The 19,817-nt window shown below is 44.2% G+C and overlaps 2 protein-coding genes across 2 annotated transcripts in view; one reads left to right on the forward strand and one right to left on the reverse strand.

The window, feature by feature from the left end:
* The window catches only part of LOC126198418 (metalloproteinase inhibitor 3), a 346,751-nt gene extending 328,809 nt beyond the window's left edge, over positions 1–17,942 (forward strand). The window contains exon 6 of the mRNA XM_049934721.1: positions 15,230–17,942. Within this exon, the coding sequence (XP_049790678.1) occupies positions 15,230–15,625 (396 nt within the window). The 3' untranslated portion in view covers positions 15,626–17,942. The remainder of the gene's footprint in view (positions 1–15,229) is intronic.
* LOC126198417 (synapsin) overlaps positions 1–19,817 on the reverse strand; it is an 846,670-nt gene that overhangs the window by 534,934 nt on the left and 291,919 nt on the right. The gene's annotated exons all lie outside the window — the stretch shown is intronic.

Here is a 19,817-nt window from a genome sequence, read left to right on the forward strand (position 1 = left end):
GTTTAGTCCGCAGCCCGTGGTCTCGCGGTAGCGTTCTCGCTTCCCGAGCACAGGGTCTCGGGTTCGATTCCCGGCGGGGTCAGGGATTTTCAGCTGCCTCGAGATGACTGGGTGGTGTTGTGTCGTTTTCATCATCATCACTCATCCCTGTTACGGTCGGAGGAAGGCAATGGCAAACCACCTCCGCTAGGACCTTGCCTAGTATGGCGGTGCGGGTCTCCCGCATCGTTCCCTACGCTCTGTCAAGGAGTATGGTACTTCTTCTTCATCATCATCAGACATGTTTCAATCCCTGCAGAGAAATCGCAGTATTACTATTTTCCCACCGTCTCTCCCAAAATCCTGTCTTCTACTTGATGGCCATTACTGCAAGAAAGCCACGCGTGAATTAATGTTACATTTATTTAAATGCTTTAGTGTTTTGCGATTACCTCTAAGATTGTTTTGGCTTCAGTGACATTACATTTCCACTCGGGATTTGAGCGTGGTAACAATGCGTAAAGGAAAGCGATTGTAGAAATTATGTAGTTTCAACATGAAGTTTTTCTTCTGTGATTCATCATTAGCCCGCATCTCGTGGTCGTGCGGTAGCGTTCTCGCTTCCCACGCCCGGGTTCCCGGGTTCGATTCCCGGCGGGGTCAGGGATTTTCTCTGCCTCGTGATGGCTGGGTGTTGTGTGATGTCCTTAGGTTAGTTAGGTTTAAGTAGTTCTAAGTTCTAGGGGACTGATGGCCATAGATGTTAAGTCCCATAGTGCTCAGAGCCATTTGAACTATTTTTTTTGATTCGTCATATAACTTTAATAGGCTGAATTAAGTGAAGAGTACGCAATTCTTACTCTGCAGAAGAGACTACATCGAAATGAGTTGGAACTATGTACTGGACCGGAATACAAACCCGAATTTTTGCCGTTCGTGGGCAACGTTCAGTCTATGCAACCATTCAAGAACTCACACAGTCCTGCAGGAAGCATCAGTCGTCCCAACCGAGCGAAGTGGTGCAGTGGTTAAACCACTGGACTCGTGTTCGGAAGGACAGCGGTTCAAGCACCCCTCCACTAATCCGCGTTTAGGTTTTACGTGATTTCTGTAAATCTATTAAAGAAATGCTGGTATGGTTCACAGGGCACTGCCTATTTCCTTCCTCATCTTATCCCAATCCGAAGCCGGCCGCGGTGGTCTTGCGGTTCTAGGCGCGCTTTCCGGAACTGTGCGACTGCTTTCGAATCCTGCCTCGGGTATGGATGTGTGTGATGTCCTTAGGTTAGTTAGGTTTAAGTAGTTCTAGGGGACTGATGACCACAGCCGTTGAGTCCCATAGTGCTCAGAGCCCAATCCGAACTTGTATTCTGCCTCTAATGACCTCGTTGTCGGCGGGACATTAAATCCTTTATTCAGTTATACAATATATCTCCTGTTTGCTTAAGTCGAAAATCCTGGTTGGAATGTTGCTCCGGCACACAGTTTTCATCTGTCAGAGTGACTAATTAAAAGGCAGTCCAAGATAACTGAAAATTTATTTGGATAGAAACCACAGACTGTACGTATGCTATTTCCCGCTATATTTTGGATCCCACGAGCGTAAGTCCAGCGAAGTACTCAGGTTAGCGTCTATGAAGTTTCGAAGATAAGAAGTGAGCTACTGGTGGATTTAAAGAACACCGCCCGTCCCAAGAGATGCTTCAGGGTCCGTTTGTCTGAATTAAGCTGTCGTGCCATATAGTTTGTCTTCGTAAAGGTATGCTGTCTGACTAATGCTGCAGATAAAAATCACACACTCGTCTCGTCGCTGGGCTTAATTGGCCTATTATGTATTGTTATGCGAGGACCACCCGTTTCTCGATGAACTACTGTTTCCTATATATATATGTAGACTTGGTTAGACGCTATCTGTTTATTCTCCTTTGATGAAAACTTACATCGCTGAAGATACACTGAGTTCCATCTTGAAATGGACTGTTGCAAACATTCATTTCATTTACGACCTACGTCTCCAGCTAACGACAGCGTCCAAGAATAAATGTCCACCCACCATTAAGTTACCGCTTCGTTTGAGGCCATTACATTATGCGTGAGCATTTTAGCGTTGTGGACGGCAGACAAAATGTCATTCGCCATTCTCTCTACACTGCGCGTTTCTGGAAATGCTGACACGTGACAGAGATTGACCAGTGAATGAAAATAACACATTTCTTTGCTTTTCCCGCGTGGGAGTATCGTTCATTTGAGAGTCCGCTTTTACGTCATTGTCACGCATTGGTGGTACACGGCTCCCTCTGTCTACTTGCTCACGGTCTCCGCCCATCCGGGGAAATATAGACTTGTCCGCTTCGGAGGAAATTTGTTGCTGAAAAAAACAGATCACTTCAACTGTTTCATAAATGTTGCTAGTATTCTGGTTATTGCGCTTCTTTTTCCTTCTTGTGGTGTGCTATCTTCTGATGAAAACCTCAACAAAATTCTTGCTGAAGTCCCTGCATTTTTTAGTATGCCTATTTTGTTAATTTCCATTATACAGGGTGTTACAAAAAGGTACGGCCAATCTTTCAGGAAACATTCCTCACGCACAAAGAAAGAAAATATATGTGGACATGTGTCCGGAAACGCTTACTTTCCATGTTAGAGCTCATTTTATTACTTCTCTTCAAGTCACATTAATCATGGAATGGAAACACACAGCAACAGAACGTATCAGCGTGACTTCAAACACTTTGTTACAGGAAATGTTCAAAATGTCCTCCGTTAGCGAGGATACATGCATCCACCCTCCGTCGCATGGAATCCCTGATGCGCTGATGCATCCCTGGAGAACGGCGTATTGTATCACAGCCGTCCACAATACGAGCACGAAGAGTCTCTACATTTGGTACCGGGGTTGCGTAGACAAGAGCTTTCAAATCCACCCATAAATGAAAGTCAAGAGGGTTGAGGTCAGGAGAACGTGGAGGCCATGGAATTTGTCCGCCTCTACCAATCCATCGGTCACCGAATCTGTTGTTGAGAAGCGTACTAACACTTCGACTGAAATGTGCAGGAGCTGCATCGTGCATGAACCACATGTTGTGTCGTACTTGTAGAGGCACATGTTCTAGCAGCACAGGTAGAGTATCCCGTATGAAATCATGATAACGTGCTCCATTGAGCGTAGGTGCAAGAACATGGGGCCCAATCAAGACATCATCAACAATGCCAGCCCAAACGTATACAGAAAATCTATGTTGATGACGTGATTGCACAATTGCGTGCGGATTCTCGTCAGCCCACACATGTTGATTGTGAAAATTTACAATTTGATCACGTTGGAATGAAGCCTCATCCGTAAAGAGAACATTTGCACTGAAATGAGGATTGACACATTGTTGGATGAACCATTCGCAGAAGTGTACCCGTGGAGGCCAATCAGCTGCTGATAGTGCCTGCACACGATGTACATGGTACGGAAACAACTGGTTCTCCCGTAGCACTCTCCATACAGTGACGTGGTCAACGTTACCTTGTACAGCAGCAACTTATCTGACGCTGACATTAGGGTTATCGTCAACTGCACGAAGAATTGCCTCGTCCATTGCAGGTGTCCTCGTCGTTCTAGGTCTTCCCCAGTCGCGAGTCATAGGCTGGAATGTTCCGTGCTCCCTAAGACGCCGATCAATTGCTTCGAACATCTTCCTGTCGGGACACCTTCGTTCTGGAAATCTGTCTCGATACAAACGTACCGCGCCACGGCTATTGCCCCGTGCCAATCCATACGTCAAATGGGCATCTGCCAACTCCGCATTTGTAAACATTGCACTGACTGCAAAACCACGTTCGTGATGAACACTAACCTGTTGATGTTACGTACTGATGTGCTTGATGCTAGTACTGTAGAGCAATGAGTCGCACGTCAACACAAGCACCGAAATCGAGGAAGTACAGTACATACTGACGAAACTAAAATGAGCTCTAATATGGAAATCAAGCGTTTCCGAACACATGTCCACATAACATCTTTTCTTTATTTGTGTGTGAGGAATGTTTCCCGAAAGTTTGGCCGCACCTTTTTGTAACACCCTGTATAATGATTAAGACCCAGGTTTGTACAATTATCTTTCTCTCGGAAGACTTCAGGTGTTACGTACTCGACATAATCTGTGGAGTGAAATGGTGCTGTTGCTAACACAGGAAGAAAGGAGAAGTTTATACGTGCGAGAAGACTCACCATCGTACCACTGCCACCGGAAATCATTAAAATAGTAGCGTGTGTTCCTTCAAGTGGCGCTGTGACCTCAAACATGGTTGAAACTACGAATGGCGTTAATAACTAATTCAACACTTTTTGTTTCTCGGCCAATTTCGATTGAAAGAATGCGGGATTTGTTGTGGGATATCGCGGAGTATTTTCGCTTCCGGCCCTATAGTTTAATGACGTTCCGATAGGCGTCTGTAGCGGAGGTGCGTTCGAAGTACAGAGCTGTCATCAAGTTTCTTTTGGAGGGAAACCAGAGTGTCGCACATACCCGTAGGTGCTTGCAGAATGTCTACGGAGACCTGGCAGTGAACAAAAGCATGCTGAGTCGTTGTGCGAGGGGTCTGTCTTCATCGCTAAAAGGCCACGCATATGTATCCGATCTCCAGCGCGCAGGCTGGCCGCACAAAGCTGTGACTTCTGCAATGTGTTCATCGTCGCAAAAATGGAAGAGAATTTCTCCCTTCTCCATGACAAGGTAAGGCCTCACCGAAATCTGCAGACCCGAGAGGAACTCACGAAACTTAGGCGAACTCTTCTTCTTCATCTATCCTACAGTGCAGATCCGGCACCGTCCGACTTCCATTTGTTCGGGCCAATGAAGGATGCACTCCGCAGGAAGCGGTGCATATATGATGCGGAGGTTATTGATGTAGCAAGACGTTGGCTGCAACGTCGACCAATAGAGTGGTACCATGCGGGCATACAGACCCTCCCACTAAGGTGGCGCAAAGCCGTCGGATTGAGCAGAGATTACACTACTGGCCATTAAAATTGCTACACCAAGAAGAAATGCGGAAGATAAACGGGTATTCATTGGACAAATATATTATACTAGAACTGACATGTGATTACATTTTCACTCAATTTGGGTGCATACATCCTGAGAAATCAGTACCCAGAACAATCACCTCTGGCCGTAATAACGGCCTTGATACGCCTGGGCATTGAGTCAAACAGAGCTTGGATGGCGTGTACAGGTACAGCTGACCAAGCAGCTTCAACACGATATCACAGTTCATCAAGAGTAGTGACTGGCGTATTGTAACGAGCAAGTTGCTGGGCCACCATTGACCAGACGTTTTCGATTGGTGAGAGATCTGGAGAATGTGCTGGCCAGGGCAGCAGTCGAACATTTTCTGAATCCAGACGGGGCCTGCAACATGCGGTCGTGCATTATCCTGCTGAAATGTAGGGTTTCGCAAGGATCGAATGAAGCGTAGAGCCACGGGTCGTAACACATCTGAAATATAACGTCCACTGTTCAAAGTGCCGTCAATGCGAACAAGAGGTGACCGAGACGTGTAACAAATGGCACCCCATACCATCACGCCAGGTGATACGCCAGTATGGCGATGACGAATACACGCTTCCAATGTGCGTTCACCGCGATGTCGCCAAACACGGACGTGACTATCATGATGATGTAAACAGAACCTGGATTCATCTGAAAAAATGACGTTTTGCCATTCGTGCACAGAGGTTCGTCGTTGAGAACACCATCGCAGGCGCTCTTGTCTGTGATGCAGCGTCAAGGGTAACCGCAGCCATGGTCTCCGAGCTGATAGCCTGTGCGGCTGCAAACGTCGTCCAACTGTTCGTGCAGATGGTTGTTGTCTTGCAAACGTCCCCATCTGTTGACTCAGCGATCGAGACGTGGCTGCACGATCCGTTACAGCCATGCGGATAAGATGCCTGTCATCTCGATTGCTAGTGATACGAGGCCGTTGGGATCTAGCAGGGCGTTCCGTATTACCCTCCTGAACCCACCGATTCGATATTCTGCCCACAGTCATTGGATCTCGACCAACGCGAGCAGCAATGTCGCGATACGATAAACGGCATTCGCGTGAGGCTACAATCCGACCTTTATCAAAGTCGGAAACGCATTTCTCCTCCTTACACGAGGCATCACAACAACGTTTCACCAGGCAACGCTGGTCAACAGCTGTTTGTGTATGAGAAATCGGTTGGAAACTTTCCTCATGTCAGCACTTTGTAGGTGTCGCCATCCTACGCCAACCTTGTGTGAATGCTCTGAAAAGCTAATCATTTGCATATCACAGCACCTTCTTCCTGTCTGTTAAATTTCGCGTCTGTAGCACGTCTTCTTCGTGGTGTAGCAATTTTAATGGCCAGTAGCGTATGTTGAAAAAATTGGGTTTTGTAGCCAGAAGAATGGGGAATAATACGGTGGATTGGCATCCTGAATAACACCAACCTGCTTTCAGATAAAAATTTTTTGCACCACTTATTGAACGCCCTTAGTATATTGATGCTGTGTGTTCAGAAGAGAAATATCCTAGAAATGTCAACAATCTGTTCTCTGTTATTTGTTGCTGTTGTGATCTTCACTCCGTAGACTTGTAGATGCAGGTCTCCACGCTAGCTTGTCCCGCACAGACCTCTTCATATCCACATAATTATTGCAACCTGCAGTGTGTCTGAATATGCTTACTGCATTCAAGCCTTGGTCTCCCTTTACAATTCTTACCCTCCGCACTTCCTCCCATTACTAAATTAACATGTCTGGATGACTCAGTAACTGACCCTTCTTGTGGTCAAGCTGTGTCATAAATCTGTCTTCTCCCCAGTTCGATTCGGCACCTCATTAGTTATTCTATCTACCTGTCTCAGCGTCAGCATTCTTCTGTAGCACCACATTTCAAAATCTTCAATCATCCTCTTGTCATAACTTTTTATCGTTTGCGTTTGCCTTCTGGACGAAGAAACACTCAAGACAAATACCTTCAGACCAGACTTCCTATCTCTTAAATTTATATTCGATGTTAACAAATTTCTTGAGAACCGCTTTCCTCGCGTAGCCTGTCTTCATATCGTATTCTTTGCACTACGGCCATCATCAGTTATATTACTGCCCAAATAGCAAAACTCATCTACTTATTTTTGTGTCTAATTTCCTGCTCTACGAGGGGCGTTCAATAAGTAATGCAACCTTTTTTTTTTACAGTCAGTTGGTTTTATTCAGGATTCCAGTGCTACCATATTACTCCCCACTCTTTTGGGTACAAGATTCTATTTTTCAACATAAACTCCCTTCAATGCGACGACATTACGTCACCTTGCCGGGAGGACCTGTATTCCCGCTTGGTACCGCTCTACAAGTTGACGTCGGAGACAACATGTTGGAGCACCAGTAGCCTCCTGATCATTCAGTACGGCTTCCCGCGGAGTGCATCCTTCATTGGGCCAAACAGATAAAGTCGGAAGGTAGGAGATGAAGAAGGACAGTCCAATGAAGATTTGTGAGTTCCTGCCGGCCGAAGTGGCCGAGCGATACTAGGCGCTACAGTCTGGAACCGCGCGACCGCTTCGGTCGCAGGTTCGAATCCTGCCTCGGGCATGGATGTATGTGATGTCCTTAGGTTAGTTAGGTTTAAGTAGTTCTACGTTCTAGGGGAATGATGACCTCAAAAGTTGAGTCCCATAGTGCTCAGAGCCATTTGAACCATATTTTTGTGAGTTCCTCACGGGTCCGTAGATTTGTGGGAGGCCTTGCGTTGTCATGGGGAAGGAGAAATTCGATTGCATTTATGAGACACTGAACGCGCTGAATGAGACTGTCCGCACGTTACAATACTGCAGGAGAGATAGCTGTGTGCGGCCGACCGGCGCGCGAGAGATCGGATAGGTATACGCGGACGTTCTTGATATGATGAAAGACGCTTCGCCGCACGACTCACCGTGCTTCTGTTCACTAGCAGGTCTCCTCAGACATTCTGGAAGCACCTATGGATATCTACGACGCTCTGGTTTTCCGCGAAAAGAAACTCAATGACAGATCTCTGCTAAGAACGCACCTCCGTTACAGAAGCCATTTCTAAGGCTACGTATAGCAATATCACCTATCGGAACGTCATCAAAGTATAGGACCTGAAGCGAGAATACTCCGCGATGTTCGTAATTCCCTCAGCATCGCCTTATTTAATTGGAATGGAATTCATAACACGTGATTTAATTTTACGGGTGCGGATCTCGCAACCTCTTTAAAACATACACTACTGGCCATTAAAATTGCTACACCACGAATATGACGTGCTACAGACGCGAAATTTAACCGACAGGAAGAAGATGCTGTGATATGCAAATGATTAGCTTTTCAGAGCATTCACACAAGGTTGGCGCCGGTGGCGACACCTACAACGTGCTGACATGAGGAAAGTTTCCAACCGATTTCTCATACACAAACAGCAGTTGACCAGCGTTGCCCGGTGAAACGTTGTTGTGATGCCTCGTGTAAGGAGGAGAAATGCGTACCGACTTTGATAAAGGTCGGATTGTAGCCTATCGCGATTGCGGTTTATCGTATCGCGACCTTCCTGCTCGCGTTGGTCGAGATCCAATGAATGTTGGCAGAATATCGAATCGGTGGGTTCAGGAGGGTAATACGGAACGCCCTGCTAGATCCCAACGGCCTCGTATCTCCAGCAGTCGAGATGACAGGCATCTTATCGCCATGGCTGTAACGGATCGTGCAGCCATGTCTCGATCCCTGAGTCTACAGATGGGGAAGTTTGCAAGACAACAACCATCTGCACGAACAGTTCGACGACGTTTGCAGCCGCATGGACTATCAACTCGGAGACTATGGCTGCGGTTATTCTTGACGCTACATCATAGACAGAAGCGCCTGCGATGGTGTACTCAACGACGAACCTAGGTACACGAATGGCAAAACGTCATTTTTTCAGATGAATCCAGGTTCTGTTTACAGCATCACGATAGTCGCATCCGTGTTTGGCGACATCGCGGTGAACGCACATTGGAAGCGTGTATTCGTCATCGCCATACTGGTGTATCACCCGGTGTGATTGTATGGGGTGCCATTGGTTACACGTCTCGGCACTTTGAACAGTGGACGTTACATTTCAGATGTGTTGCGACCCGTGGCTCTACCCTTAATTCGATCCCTGCGAAATCCTACATTTCAGCAGGATAATGCACAACCGCGTGTTGCAGGTCCTGTACGAGCCTTTCTGTATACAGAAAATGTTCGACTGCTGCCACATTTTCCAGATCTCTCACCACTTGAAAACGTCTAGTCGATGGTGGCGGAGCAACTGGCTCATCACAATACGCCAGTCACTACTCCTGATGAACTGTGGTATCGTGTAAGCTCCATGGGCAGCTCTACCTGTGCACGCCATCGAAGCTCTGTTTGACTCAACGCCCAGGCGTATCAAGGCCGTTATTACGCCAGAGGTGGTTGTTCTGGGTACTGATTCGTCAGGATCTATGCACCCAAATTGCGTGAAAATATAATCACATGTCAGTTCTAATATGATATAATTGTCCAATGAATACCGGTTTATCATCTGCATTTCCTGTTGGTGTAGCAATTTTAATGGCCAGCAGTGTACTATCCGTTTCGTTCAACAGCTCTTTCAAGTACTATGCCGTTTGACAGAATTATTTATGGCACCATGATATTCGGAACTAAAATGTCACACTGTAAAATATAGTGGCTTCTGACACAGTTTTTAAGACTGAAATATTTTGTCGAGGGGGATGCGGCAAGATACTGTAAACATTGTGTAGCAAATAGGCAGTTGTCAATTTCTCACGCCACGCCACTATCTCTGAAGGCGAACGTCGCCGTCAGGCCGACGAGATGGATTTGTTTGTATTAGGGCGCCACTTTGTCGCAGGGTCTTTATAGCCGGTTCGGCGTTGCTTCGGCCCCGGTACGAGGCCCGCGGGCGCGGCAGCTCAATTAAGCGTGAACGCGTGCTTAATTAACTCGACGGAATATCGATCACAGCAGTCGACCTTTCGGCAAGGCGGGCGCTAATTGTGCCGTAAATAATTAATGGGCCGTTTTACTTTTCGGAAGGCCAGACTTTCTCGTGCGACAAGTGGGCTCCTCGCTTTTGTCGGGCTACTGTTTACACTTGGCAGCGACGCAGTTCCTTTTCCAGATCCACCAGCATTTCCGTGGTTTTGTTTTCAGTGCGCGCTTTGTGGCATGTGGTGCTTTTTATGGCGACAGAAAAGAGGCTCTCCAGCCTCTGCATGTAGTTGTCAGCTAAATAACGGCAATACCAAGACAAAGCAGAGAGACTGAATGTCGTCGTCGAACGTTCCTTCTTAAAAGAAAATCAAAGAATAGTTCCACAGGGAGGTTTCTACATCCACCTCTACGTAAATAGTCCTCAAGCCGCCTTACGGCACGTGGTGGAGGGTACCCTGTACCACTAACAGTTATTTCCGTTTCTATTCCACTCGCAAAAAGAACGAGGGAAAATGGTTCAAATGGCTCTGAGCACTATGGGACTTAACATCTGTGGTCATCAGTCCCCTAGAACTTAGAACTACTTAAACCTAACTAACCTAAGGACATCACACACATCCATGCCCGAGGCAGGATTCGAACCTGCGACCGTAGCAGTCGTGCGGTTCCGGACTGAGCGCCTAGAACCGCGAGACCACCGCGGCCGGCAACGAGGGAAAAATTTGTCTCCGTATGAACCCTAATTTCTCGTATCTTGTCTTCATGGTCCTTACGCGCAATGTATGTTGGAGGCAGCAGAATCGTTCTGCAGTCAGTTTCAAATGCTGGGTCCCTAAATTTTCTCAATAGCGTTCCTCAAAAAGAATGTCGCTTTCCCTCCAGGGATTCCCATTTGAGTTCCCGAAGTATCTCCGTAACTCCTAAGTTCTATTCAGAATTACCGGTAACAAATCTAGTAGCTCTCCTCTGAATTGCTTCGATGTCTCCCTTCTATTCGACCTGGTACGGATACCAAACACTCGAGCAGTACTCAAGAACAGGTCGCACCAGCGTCCTATATGCGGTCACCTTTACAGGTGATCACCTCTTTTCTAAAATTCTCCCAATAAACCGAAGCAGTCTATTGGCCTTGCCTACCAATCATATTCTTGTTGCACCTCATATCGCTTTCCAACGTTACGCCCAGATATTTAAATGACTTGACTGTGTCAAGTAATACTGTACCCGAACATTGTCTGTTCTTCCAATTCATCCGCATTAACTTATATTTTTCCTAATTAGGGCTACCTGCCCTTCATCATACCAAATGTAAAACTACGACACCTTACTGTACTCCATGGCATCATCAGCAAACAATCGTTTATGTAGTGCTATCACACTTCCTGGGGCACTCTGCTGAACACTCGCCGTCGATGACAACAAGCTGGTTTCTAGTACGTAAGACGTCTTTGAGCCACTCACGTATCTGTGAATATTTTCCATAAGTTCGTACTTTCTTCAACAGCCCGCAATGGGGCACCGTGTCAAACACAATTCGGAGATGTAGAAAAATTGGAATAGCCCTGTTGTCCTTCACCCACAGTTCGCAGTACATCATGTGAAAAAAGGGCAAGCCGAGTTTCGCACGAGTGATACTGTCAAAAACCATGTTGATTCGTGGACATAAGATTGCCGGCCGCAAGAAAATTTATTATGCTAGAACAAAATATGTTCAAGAATTCTGCAGCAAACTGATATAAGGGGTTTTGGTCTGTATTCCAGATCCTTCCTTTTGCCAGTTCCGTAGAGTATTCTTCGAAAAACCGAATTGGGATTCCGTCCGGACCTGGTGACTTGTTTGTTTTCTACTCCTTCAACTGTGTCTCTACACCAGGGATGCTAATTACTATGTCGTCCACATGGGAGTCTGTTTGATGGTCAAACGACGCTATGTTTGTACGGATCTCCTATGTCAACGATTTCTTGAACGTGACATTTAAAACTTACGCTTTTATTTTTCTAATTTAAACTGCCACACCAGACTGGTTAAAATGTGACTGGATGGAAGTATTACACCCCACTTACCAATTTTACATAGGACCAGGTTTCCTCACAACTTCAGAGTATAGATACAGATTCAAAATGTGCTGCTGTAGTTTTAGTCATGTCCAAATTTGGTTTCAAGTAGCTTTCCATGTAATATTGTGAAATTATAAACTTATCTGCTTAGCTACTGCACCCTACTTCTATTTGAAGATGTTTACTGCATTCAAACTCTGCTGTCTGTACACAAGTTTTATCTCCTCCATCCCACTTCCTTTCATTACCAAATTAAGTATTCACTGGTGCCGAGAGTACGTCATACAAGCCTAACGCTTCTTTTAGTGAAGTTCCACAATAAATCCTGTCTCCCTAATGCGCTTCAGTACTTCTTCATTAATTATCCCATCTATCCATCCAATCTTAAGCATTTTTATGTAGCTCTACATTTGAAAATTCTCTTTTCCGCCTGTCTATATTGTTTATCTTCTATGTTTCATTTCTACACTCCAAATACATTTACAAGGTACTTAAATTCGTTTAATACTTTCAGTGTGTCATTTCATAATCTAATTACATCAGCATCACCTGAGCTGATTCGACTTAACTCCATCTTTCTTTATTTTATTTTAATTATATTCATCTTATAAAAACGTTTCAACACACTCTACATTCGGATCAAATGATCATCCAAATGCTTTGCCGTCTATGCCAGAACTGCAGTTCTCAGTGCTGACTCCAGCTGTAGACTGCAAAAACTAAACTGCAAATATCTACCGAAACGCTAGAGAAAATGCGCTTGACGGCTCTTTCGAGAGATATCCTGTGTATATATTCTGCTGGTGAACATGTATAAATATGCTCGAAATGTGTACACATCCGATGGATGGCAGCACACTGCCGAATTTATCTAGCTTTTGGCCAAGCAGTCACGTAAATTACATCTATGGTGTTAATTTTTTATTACACCGTGTATCGACATTTTCAGCACATAACGTACTTCTTAGTAGATATTTATGTTAGTTACTTGCGAAATGTAAGTTTTCCTTCTGTGACGTATTTCGATTTGCATCTGTAGCAGTAACAAGACTCACCGTTGCTATTAATAATATATACTTGGATGAAAACAAGGCAAGTAAAAGTAATACTTAAGTTTGAAGGGAAACACAAACTACAAACAAACAGGTTATGCTGGGGTCAAGTAAGTGTGCCCGTTTCATGTTGTCGAGTTGCGCAGTACACTATTTCTCGCCGTAGTTCTTTGCGTAGATCCAGCGATGCGGAATCTCACATGTCTCTGTTCTCTCTGTTGTCGCTTATGCAACAAAAAATAACCACAGAATTATATATTTAGGCAAGCAGTAAGTATTACTCAAGTTATGGCATTCTCGTTTCGTTGTAGACTATGATTGGCGTTGGCGCGGGAAAAAAAGCTGAAGTTTCCTCATAGAACTTAAAAAGTGGTACAAGTGGAACTGGCACGTTACAACGTCCGGTATGAATGATGGGCTTTAATGAGTTTATGAACGACACTTCAGATCTGCCATACAACGTTCGTCTAGAAGATCAGTTATCGGTTTTGCTCTATGCCACTAAGAAATTCTGCTGTTTTAGCTAGTGCTTTAATTCTGATACAATATCCCGACATTTTGTGTGTCAAGCACAGCCTGTCGTAGCCTCTCCTTCACGGTTCAGTAAAGGTCTCAGGGCAGTCACGTTCTGTTGACTTTTTATCTAGTATGAACACACCTCAATCTGATAGTGACATCCTCTTCCACTGCCGTCTAGTATGTTTCGATATTAATGCGCCATGGGACTTGCAGAGTGTACCTTTAAGCCCATCAGACAAAATATTAGGCAACCCTTAAAAACTGGTCGTTGTGGAGCACTCTAGACAATCTGGAGCTGATACCAGGAGATTATATTGTGCTCCAGCGCTGACGTAACTTGTGACAGTGCAGTTGTGTGGAGCCGGCACAGTAAGTTGGGTCAATGTGGATACGTGGCAGAATGTCAGGGAAGAGTAATGTTGTTTGAACTTGTCCGTGACCACACCGTGAATGAAACTGCCTGATTCGTTAATGTACCAGTGCGGAATATCCAATAGCCTACGAGGAATGATCTATCATTTCCAGCCGTGTAACAACAGAAGTCGTAAAAAGTCACAACTAACAACAAATTGAGACGAGTATCACACCTTGTCAATGAAAATATATTTCAAACCCCACAGAAATTGCTGCAGTCAGTGGATGCATGTCCATCTTAACCAGTTTACAAAGAACAATTGTGAAGAGCACTGCATGCAATGGACGCTGTGGCAGATAAAGTTGCACGTCTTAAATGGCGAAAACGATACACAAACTGGAGAGCAGTACTATGGAGGGGAGTATCGTGGTATGAAGAGTCGCAGTATTACCACTTTTTAAATGACCCAACGCGGTGAGTGCAGCGGCAGTCCAGAGAGACGTTTAACCTGCTATATGTGGAGGTTGTAGTTCAGGATGGTGACGGTTCTCAGATACAATGGGAGTAGACCAAATCATTCAGGCTGCCATGGACACGATCCATGAAGCTTATATCAATATTCTCGGTGACAATGTTGCCTTTTCTTCTACACTTCCATTACGAGTACGCTGTGGGCACTCACATCTTCCAGGATGACAACAGCAGGTCACAGGGTTCAAATGGTTCAAATGGCTCTGAGCACTATGGGACTCAACTGCTGTGGTCATAAGTCCCATTGAACTTAGAACTACTTAAACCTAACTAACCTAAGGACATCACACACATCCATGCCCGAGGCAGGATTCGAACCTGCGACCGTAGCGGTCGTGCGGTTCCAGACTGTAGCGCCTTTAACCGCTCGGCCACTCCGGCCGGCTCAGGTCACAGGGCTGTAAGTATACGATCCTGGATTGATGAGTACTGAGATGCCCTATCGCATCTCGACTGCCCCGCTATATCACCGAACTCAAACCGACGGAAAATATCTGGAATTATGTGGGTGAAATGTAACAAACGGCATCCGCATAATGTGGCAATTCTATGTGATCAAATACTTCAGCTGGGCTTTTCAGACATGAAGAAACTTACGAACTCATTCTCGCCAAAGTGTGGCCATTTTGAAGGTTGGGGGCTATATTAGGTGATGTTAGTGTGCTGCATCCTTCCTCATCGTTCGCTGTCTGACAATGAACTCCAACTGCAACTGTGTTACTTGCTGGTTCCCACAGGTACGAGTAGGCGCCCAGAGCACACCGACGGACAGCGACACCTGCCAGTGGTGGACATCGTTCCTGGGGCCTGAGGAGGGCCCGGACTGCCAGGGGGAGCACGCCATCTGCATGAGGCAGCCCGGATCCTCCACTCACGGGGCACACTGCGGCTGGACGGGTGGCAGCCGCTATCGCCAGTGCATGGAGGACAGGCGACGGCTGCGTGAGCCGCCAAAGATTCTACCCCAGCCAGAGCCGCCAAAGATTCTACCCCCGCCAGAGTCGCCAAAGATTCTACCCCATCTGGAGCAGCAAGAGCCAGAGATAACACCCCAGCCAGAGGTGATACACGCTCCAGAGCCGCGGCGGCGCCGAGCACACGAGCACCTGGAAAGGACGCCGCGCCGGACCTAGCGCCTGGCTCTCCAGGGGCAGCACTGCAAGGTCACAAATGGCGTAGGGCTCCCAGACTTTCTCTATACCGGATAACTGCCAGCGAGTACCCAAGTCTCGCTTCAACATCTCTAATTTATTCTCAAGTCACTATTGCTGTATAATGATATGATGACATTCAGAGGAGGAAAGCTTATCTTCTCTATCATTCCCCACTTCCGAAAATAATATGATGTTGACGACTAGCTATTAGGCAGAAAAGTGAAATTACCACCTCAAAGAGGTGAGGAAGTAACAGTATCTAGCATTCCTGCCAGTGCAGTGTTGTCACACACTACATGCCAGTACACCAATTCCTTGGGTATTAAAAATAAAACAGTATTGTTTGCTGACACTCTTTGTGCACATTGACGTTTTTTCCCACTGACATGTAAGATTCCGTCTGTAAAACCACTGGTGCCTTTATTTCTGATACTTCATTTTTTAATAACAATGTATTAGTAATACAATACGGCCCTTTTGAAATTGTGTTCTTTCATTGACTTGCGTGATGATTCACTTATTCTAAGACCTTTTAAATCCAAATCCCATAAAGAGAACAACTTTTCCCAATTTCTTTTCCAGCATTATAGTAAAGTTCTGCATGCAAATTTTTCGCAACATCGCGTTTCTTTCTACTGTTAATAATATCACAGAAGACGCTAGGTAGAAACACATTCATCTCTATTGTCAAGAGTCTTTGTACTGTGAGAACTTTTTCGAGATTAAACCTAAAATATTGGAACCGTCATCCATCGCTTTTTTCGCTTGAAATGTCACTTTTTTCTTCTTCTCGTCATCAATAACTTAATAACGGCAGTACCAAGCTGTTGTGACTGCCCGCAAAGACATTTTTTGCAACCACTTTATGTGCTTCCGCTGCAAAGTTGTAATGTGTGCTACTTCGATCTGGAACAAGGCTGTACCTTGTCATGCGACTACCTTAGTTCAATCGATGGCCAGGTCCACAGTTGGCTTTGTTAAGTAATAAAATTAATGTCCGTCCATCAATGTGTTGACCCTCCTAATCTTCATTATAATGTGCCACTGCAGAAATGCACATCTCTTCTGTTTATTGCCGAAATCACTATGCGTTCTTATCTCACTGGATGCCAAGTTCTATGTATTGGAAGTTTACTTCATTTTTCATCTCTCCACAGTCATATGTCATCTGAGTTCTCTGAGGCTGGTACATATAACAGGCTGGAGAAAATATGATAAACGCTTGTTGCATCTAATGTAGCGGCGGATTCAGTCTTTCTATTGAGAATCTCCATGAAACTATGGTCAGTGGACTCACTACACTTCCAATCCTACGCATATCTTGGTTAACAACAAAATTTATTGTTTATCCATCACGATCCCTGTTGCTGTTATCTTACTCTAACCATATTGTTCATTTACATGGAATTCAGTTTGTCATATGTCACACTTATGTGAGCAATTATAACGTTTTAGAACTTCATAACAACAAAAACTAATCTTGATGGCAGTAGCGTGCTGCATTAAGGGATGGCATGACTTACATACTGACCTTGAAGAATAAAAATATCGTATTTGTATGTCAGATTCAGGAACGTTAAGATAAAAACACATGAAACTCTACTTTCACTCCATGCAGCAAATCAGATGCAGATGTGTTTCGTTATACAACAATAATATGCACTATTTCAACTCATGATTTTATACCTGTCTTATAGAACAAAATAAACAACAGGAATTCCAAGAAATTTTAGGGTTAATTCAATTTACTGGCGTCTGTTGTATTTGAATTCTATTGCTGGTTTAGTTTTTCGGTGTCATTTGTGTTACAAAAACTGCAGTACTGTTTGACAAAATGTGACGTCCACACTCGTGGCGCCAATATCCGGCGAAAGTGCTACTTATGGTGCAGATGTCGTGGAACTGAGAGCACAGGTTGTGATGTGTTAGGGATGCATGATCCATTTACTGGGTGCATGTCGCCCAAGTTCAGTACAAACGGACGGCGACCAAAGACTGAAAGGACTATGGCGCTCATTGCGCTGTGTAAATGTTGGTCTGAGCGCCTACAAATTACGTGTCTGTGAGACAGGAACGTGTCAACCACGTGTTTCTGTTCTCACAGCCAAGTGTTAGATACAGTGTGATTACCTTTGTTTGGTCTAAGATCTCCTACACAGGAACACTGGGAAATAAATGTGTCGAAGAGACACTTAAATGTATTTCAGTATGTTTTCATATGTAAACTAAGTAGTTTGTAGAATACTCCTGTACAGATTATTATTATATTAAATAAAGACTTATTTGTCAGTATCAATCCAGAAGATTAAAATCATTTAGTGTTACCAGTTTCACGCAAACAGCGTAGAATCGCTGACAGAAACATACTGGGTGAAAGTTAAAATTTATGTACACTAAATCCTAATATATGTGAGCTGCCGTCACTTGTGACAGATTTTTGATAAGACGTTGACTTTTTATGAACAAAGCAAAAACTAAACAGTGAATATTTAGTGTTATTGTACTTGATTATTTCCTAAGTAGTACACTATGTGACATACGGTTACGTTATTTCTGTGTGTAATTGTAATTGCTCGTGCGAAAATATTCTCTCTGGATGAGGCGGACGTTATGTGTGTTGTTGCTGGGTTTCCATACTCTATTATTGATCTTGAAGCTACAAGTAAACACTGAGTGTGTTAGAGAGACAAATTCTGAAGGGCAACTTCTTAAATTTCATATTTACTGCAGTTCACATAAAAACTGGCATATATACCTGTGGTTTTGATTGAAAATACGCGACTTAGTAGTGTGTCTGTCTAGAGGTGAATGGGACCCGTCTCCATGTCGAAAAATTCGCTTGATTGGTTACGTTCCAACGATAGCGGTGGGGTCACTAAGGTTCTTCGATGGCAGACATAGCTAACCCAAAAGCAACTGACGCTGTAAAATATTACTGGTGTGTTACCTAGGACAGCAGAAATCATTTGGACACACAATATGAAATCAGTGTAATGCGTTTTCACCAGAAAACAATTTGACAGAAAACAATTTGACAGAAAACAATTTGACAGAAAACAATTTGACCAGAAAACAATTTGAAGGTTAAAACACTTTTTACGTTGACGTTGCTCAGACGACGACAAAAAGGAGAGTCTGCAAGCAACATGCGTTCAGTGAATCGCTGGGATGATGCAGCAATAGGAGAGGTAAGTGAACCAATCACTGATTAGCTGAATATGAAACTGAATTTCAGTGAAGCATCAAACTGTATTGACGAAAAAATAAAACCAGAATTTAGCCTCAGTTATCATAGCAACAACTTCATTTCACTCACTCCAAAAAAGAAACGGGGTAGTATACAAACATTTGACAGACCATAATAGATCATGTTTGCCGTTTCCCATGTGGAATAATAAGCTTCCGTTATGATGTTTAGTGCAAAGACAAAACCGCAAAGTTAAAGCAGTCAACAAACTTATCAAAACATAAACTCATTCCGTTAGAAGTAGCGGGTGCGGTGCGCTTTTCCAGAACTGTAAATACGATTTACAGGAGCAATACAAACAGGTATTTACTATATTCAGGGAGGTACAAAAAGGGGAGTTGTCATGACGTCACAACTGGAAGCTGACGTTCGCCATTTTAGTTGCCCCAAATATTAGCTTCTGCTGGTAGTGTATTGATCAAAAATGTTAGCCTGCGTTATTTTCTGGTGTAATAACCATTTTGATTATAGTATAAAGTGTAAAGGAATCACATTTCATTTGTAAGTGCTCCCGTTCAAGCGATATTTTCTTTAATATGTAAAAAAGGGCTGTTTCCTGTTACTGCAGTGATTTTAGTCGTATTTCTGTCATTTAACCTTAGATTTCCTTTCAATACAACTCAAAAACTCTTTGGGTAAACTCTTTCAGAAGGAAAGTTTGGTCGGTTTCTAAACTTAACAAAATATGTTCTCAGCACTTTTGGGAAGAGGACATAGAGTCTATATCATAGACCGAACATTTGTTTCGCCAGTCTGTCTTAAGGAAAGTGCCATATAACGAAAGCAGACTTTTCATATCACGTACTTCTCTTCATTTTTATTCGAAACGTATTTCAAAGAGAAGAATACATTAACAAGGCGAAACGCCTCCTGTAAGGTGTCAGGCAAATCCAACACCTTCCATGAAAACCCTGACATGATAAG

Source organism: Schistocerca nitens, chromosome 8 (genome assembly GCF_023898315.1).
Source record: "Schistocerca nitens isolate TAMUIC-IGC-003100 chromosome 8, iqSchNite1.1, whole genome shotgun sequence".
Taxonomy (NCBI): domain Eukaryota; kingdom Metazoa; phylum Arthropoda; class Insecta; order Orthoptera; family Acrididae; genus Schistocerca; species Schistocerca nitens.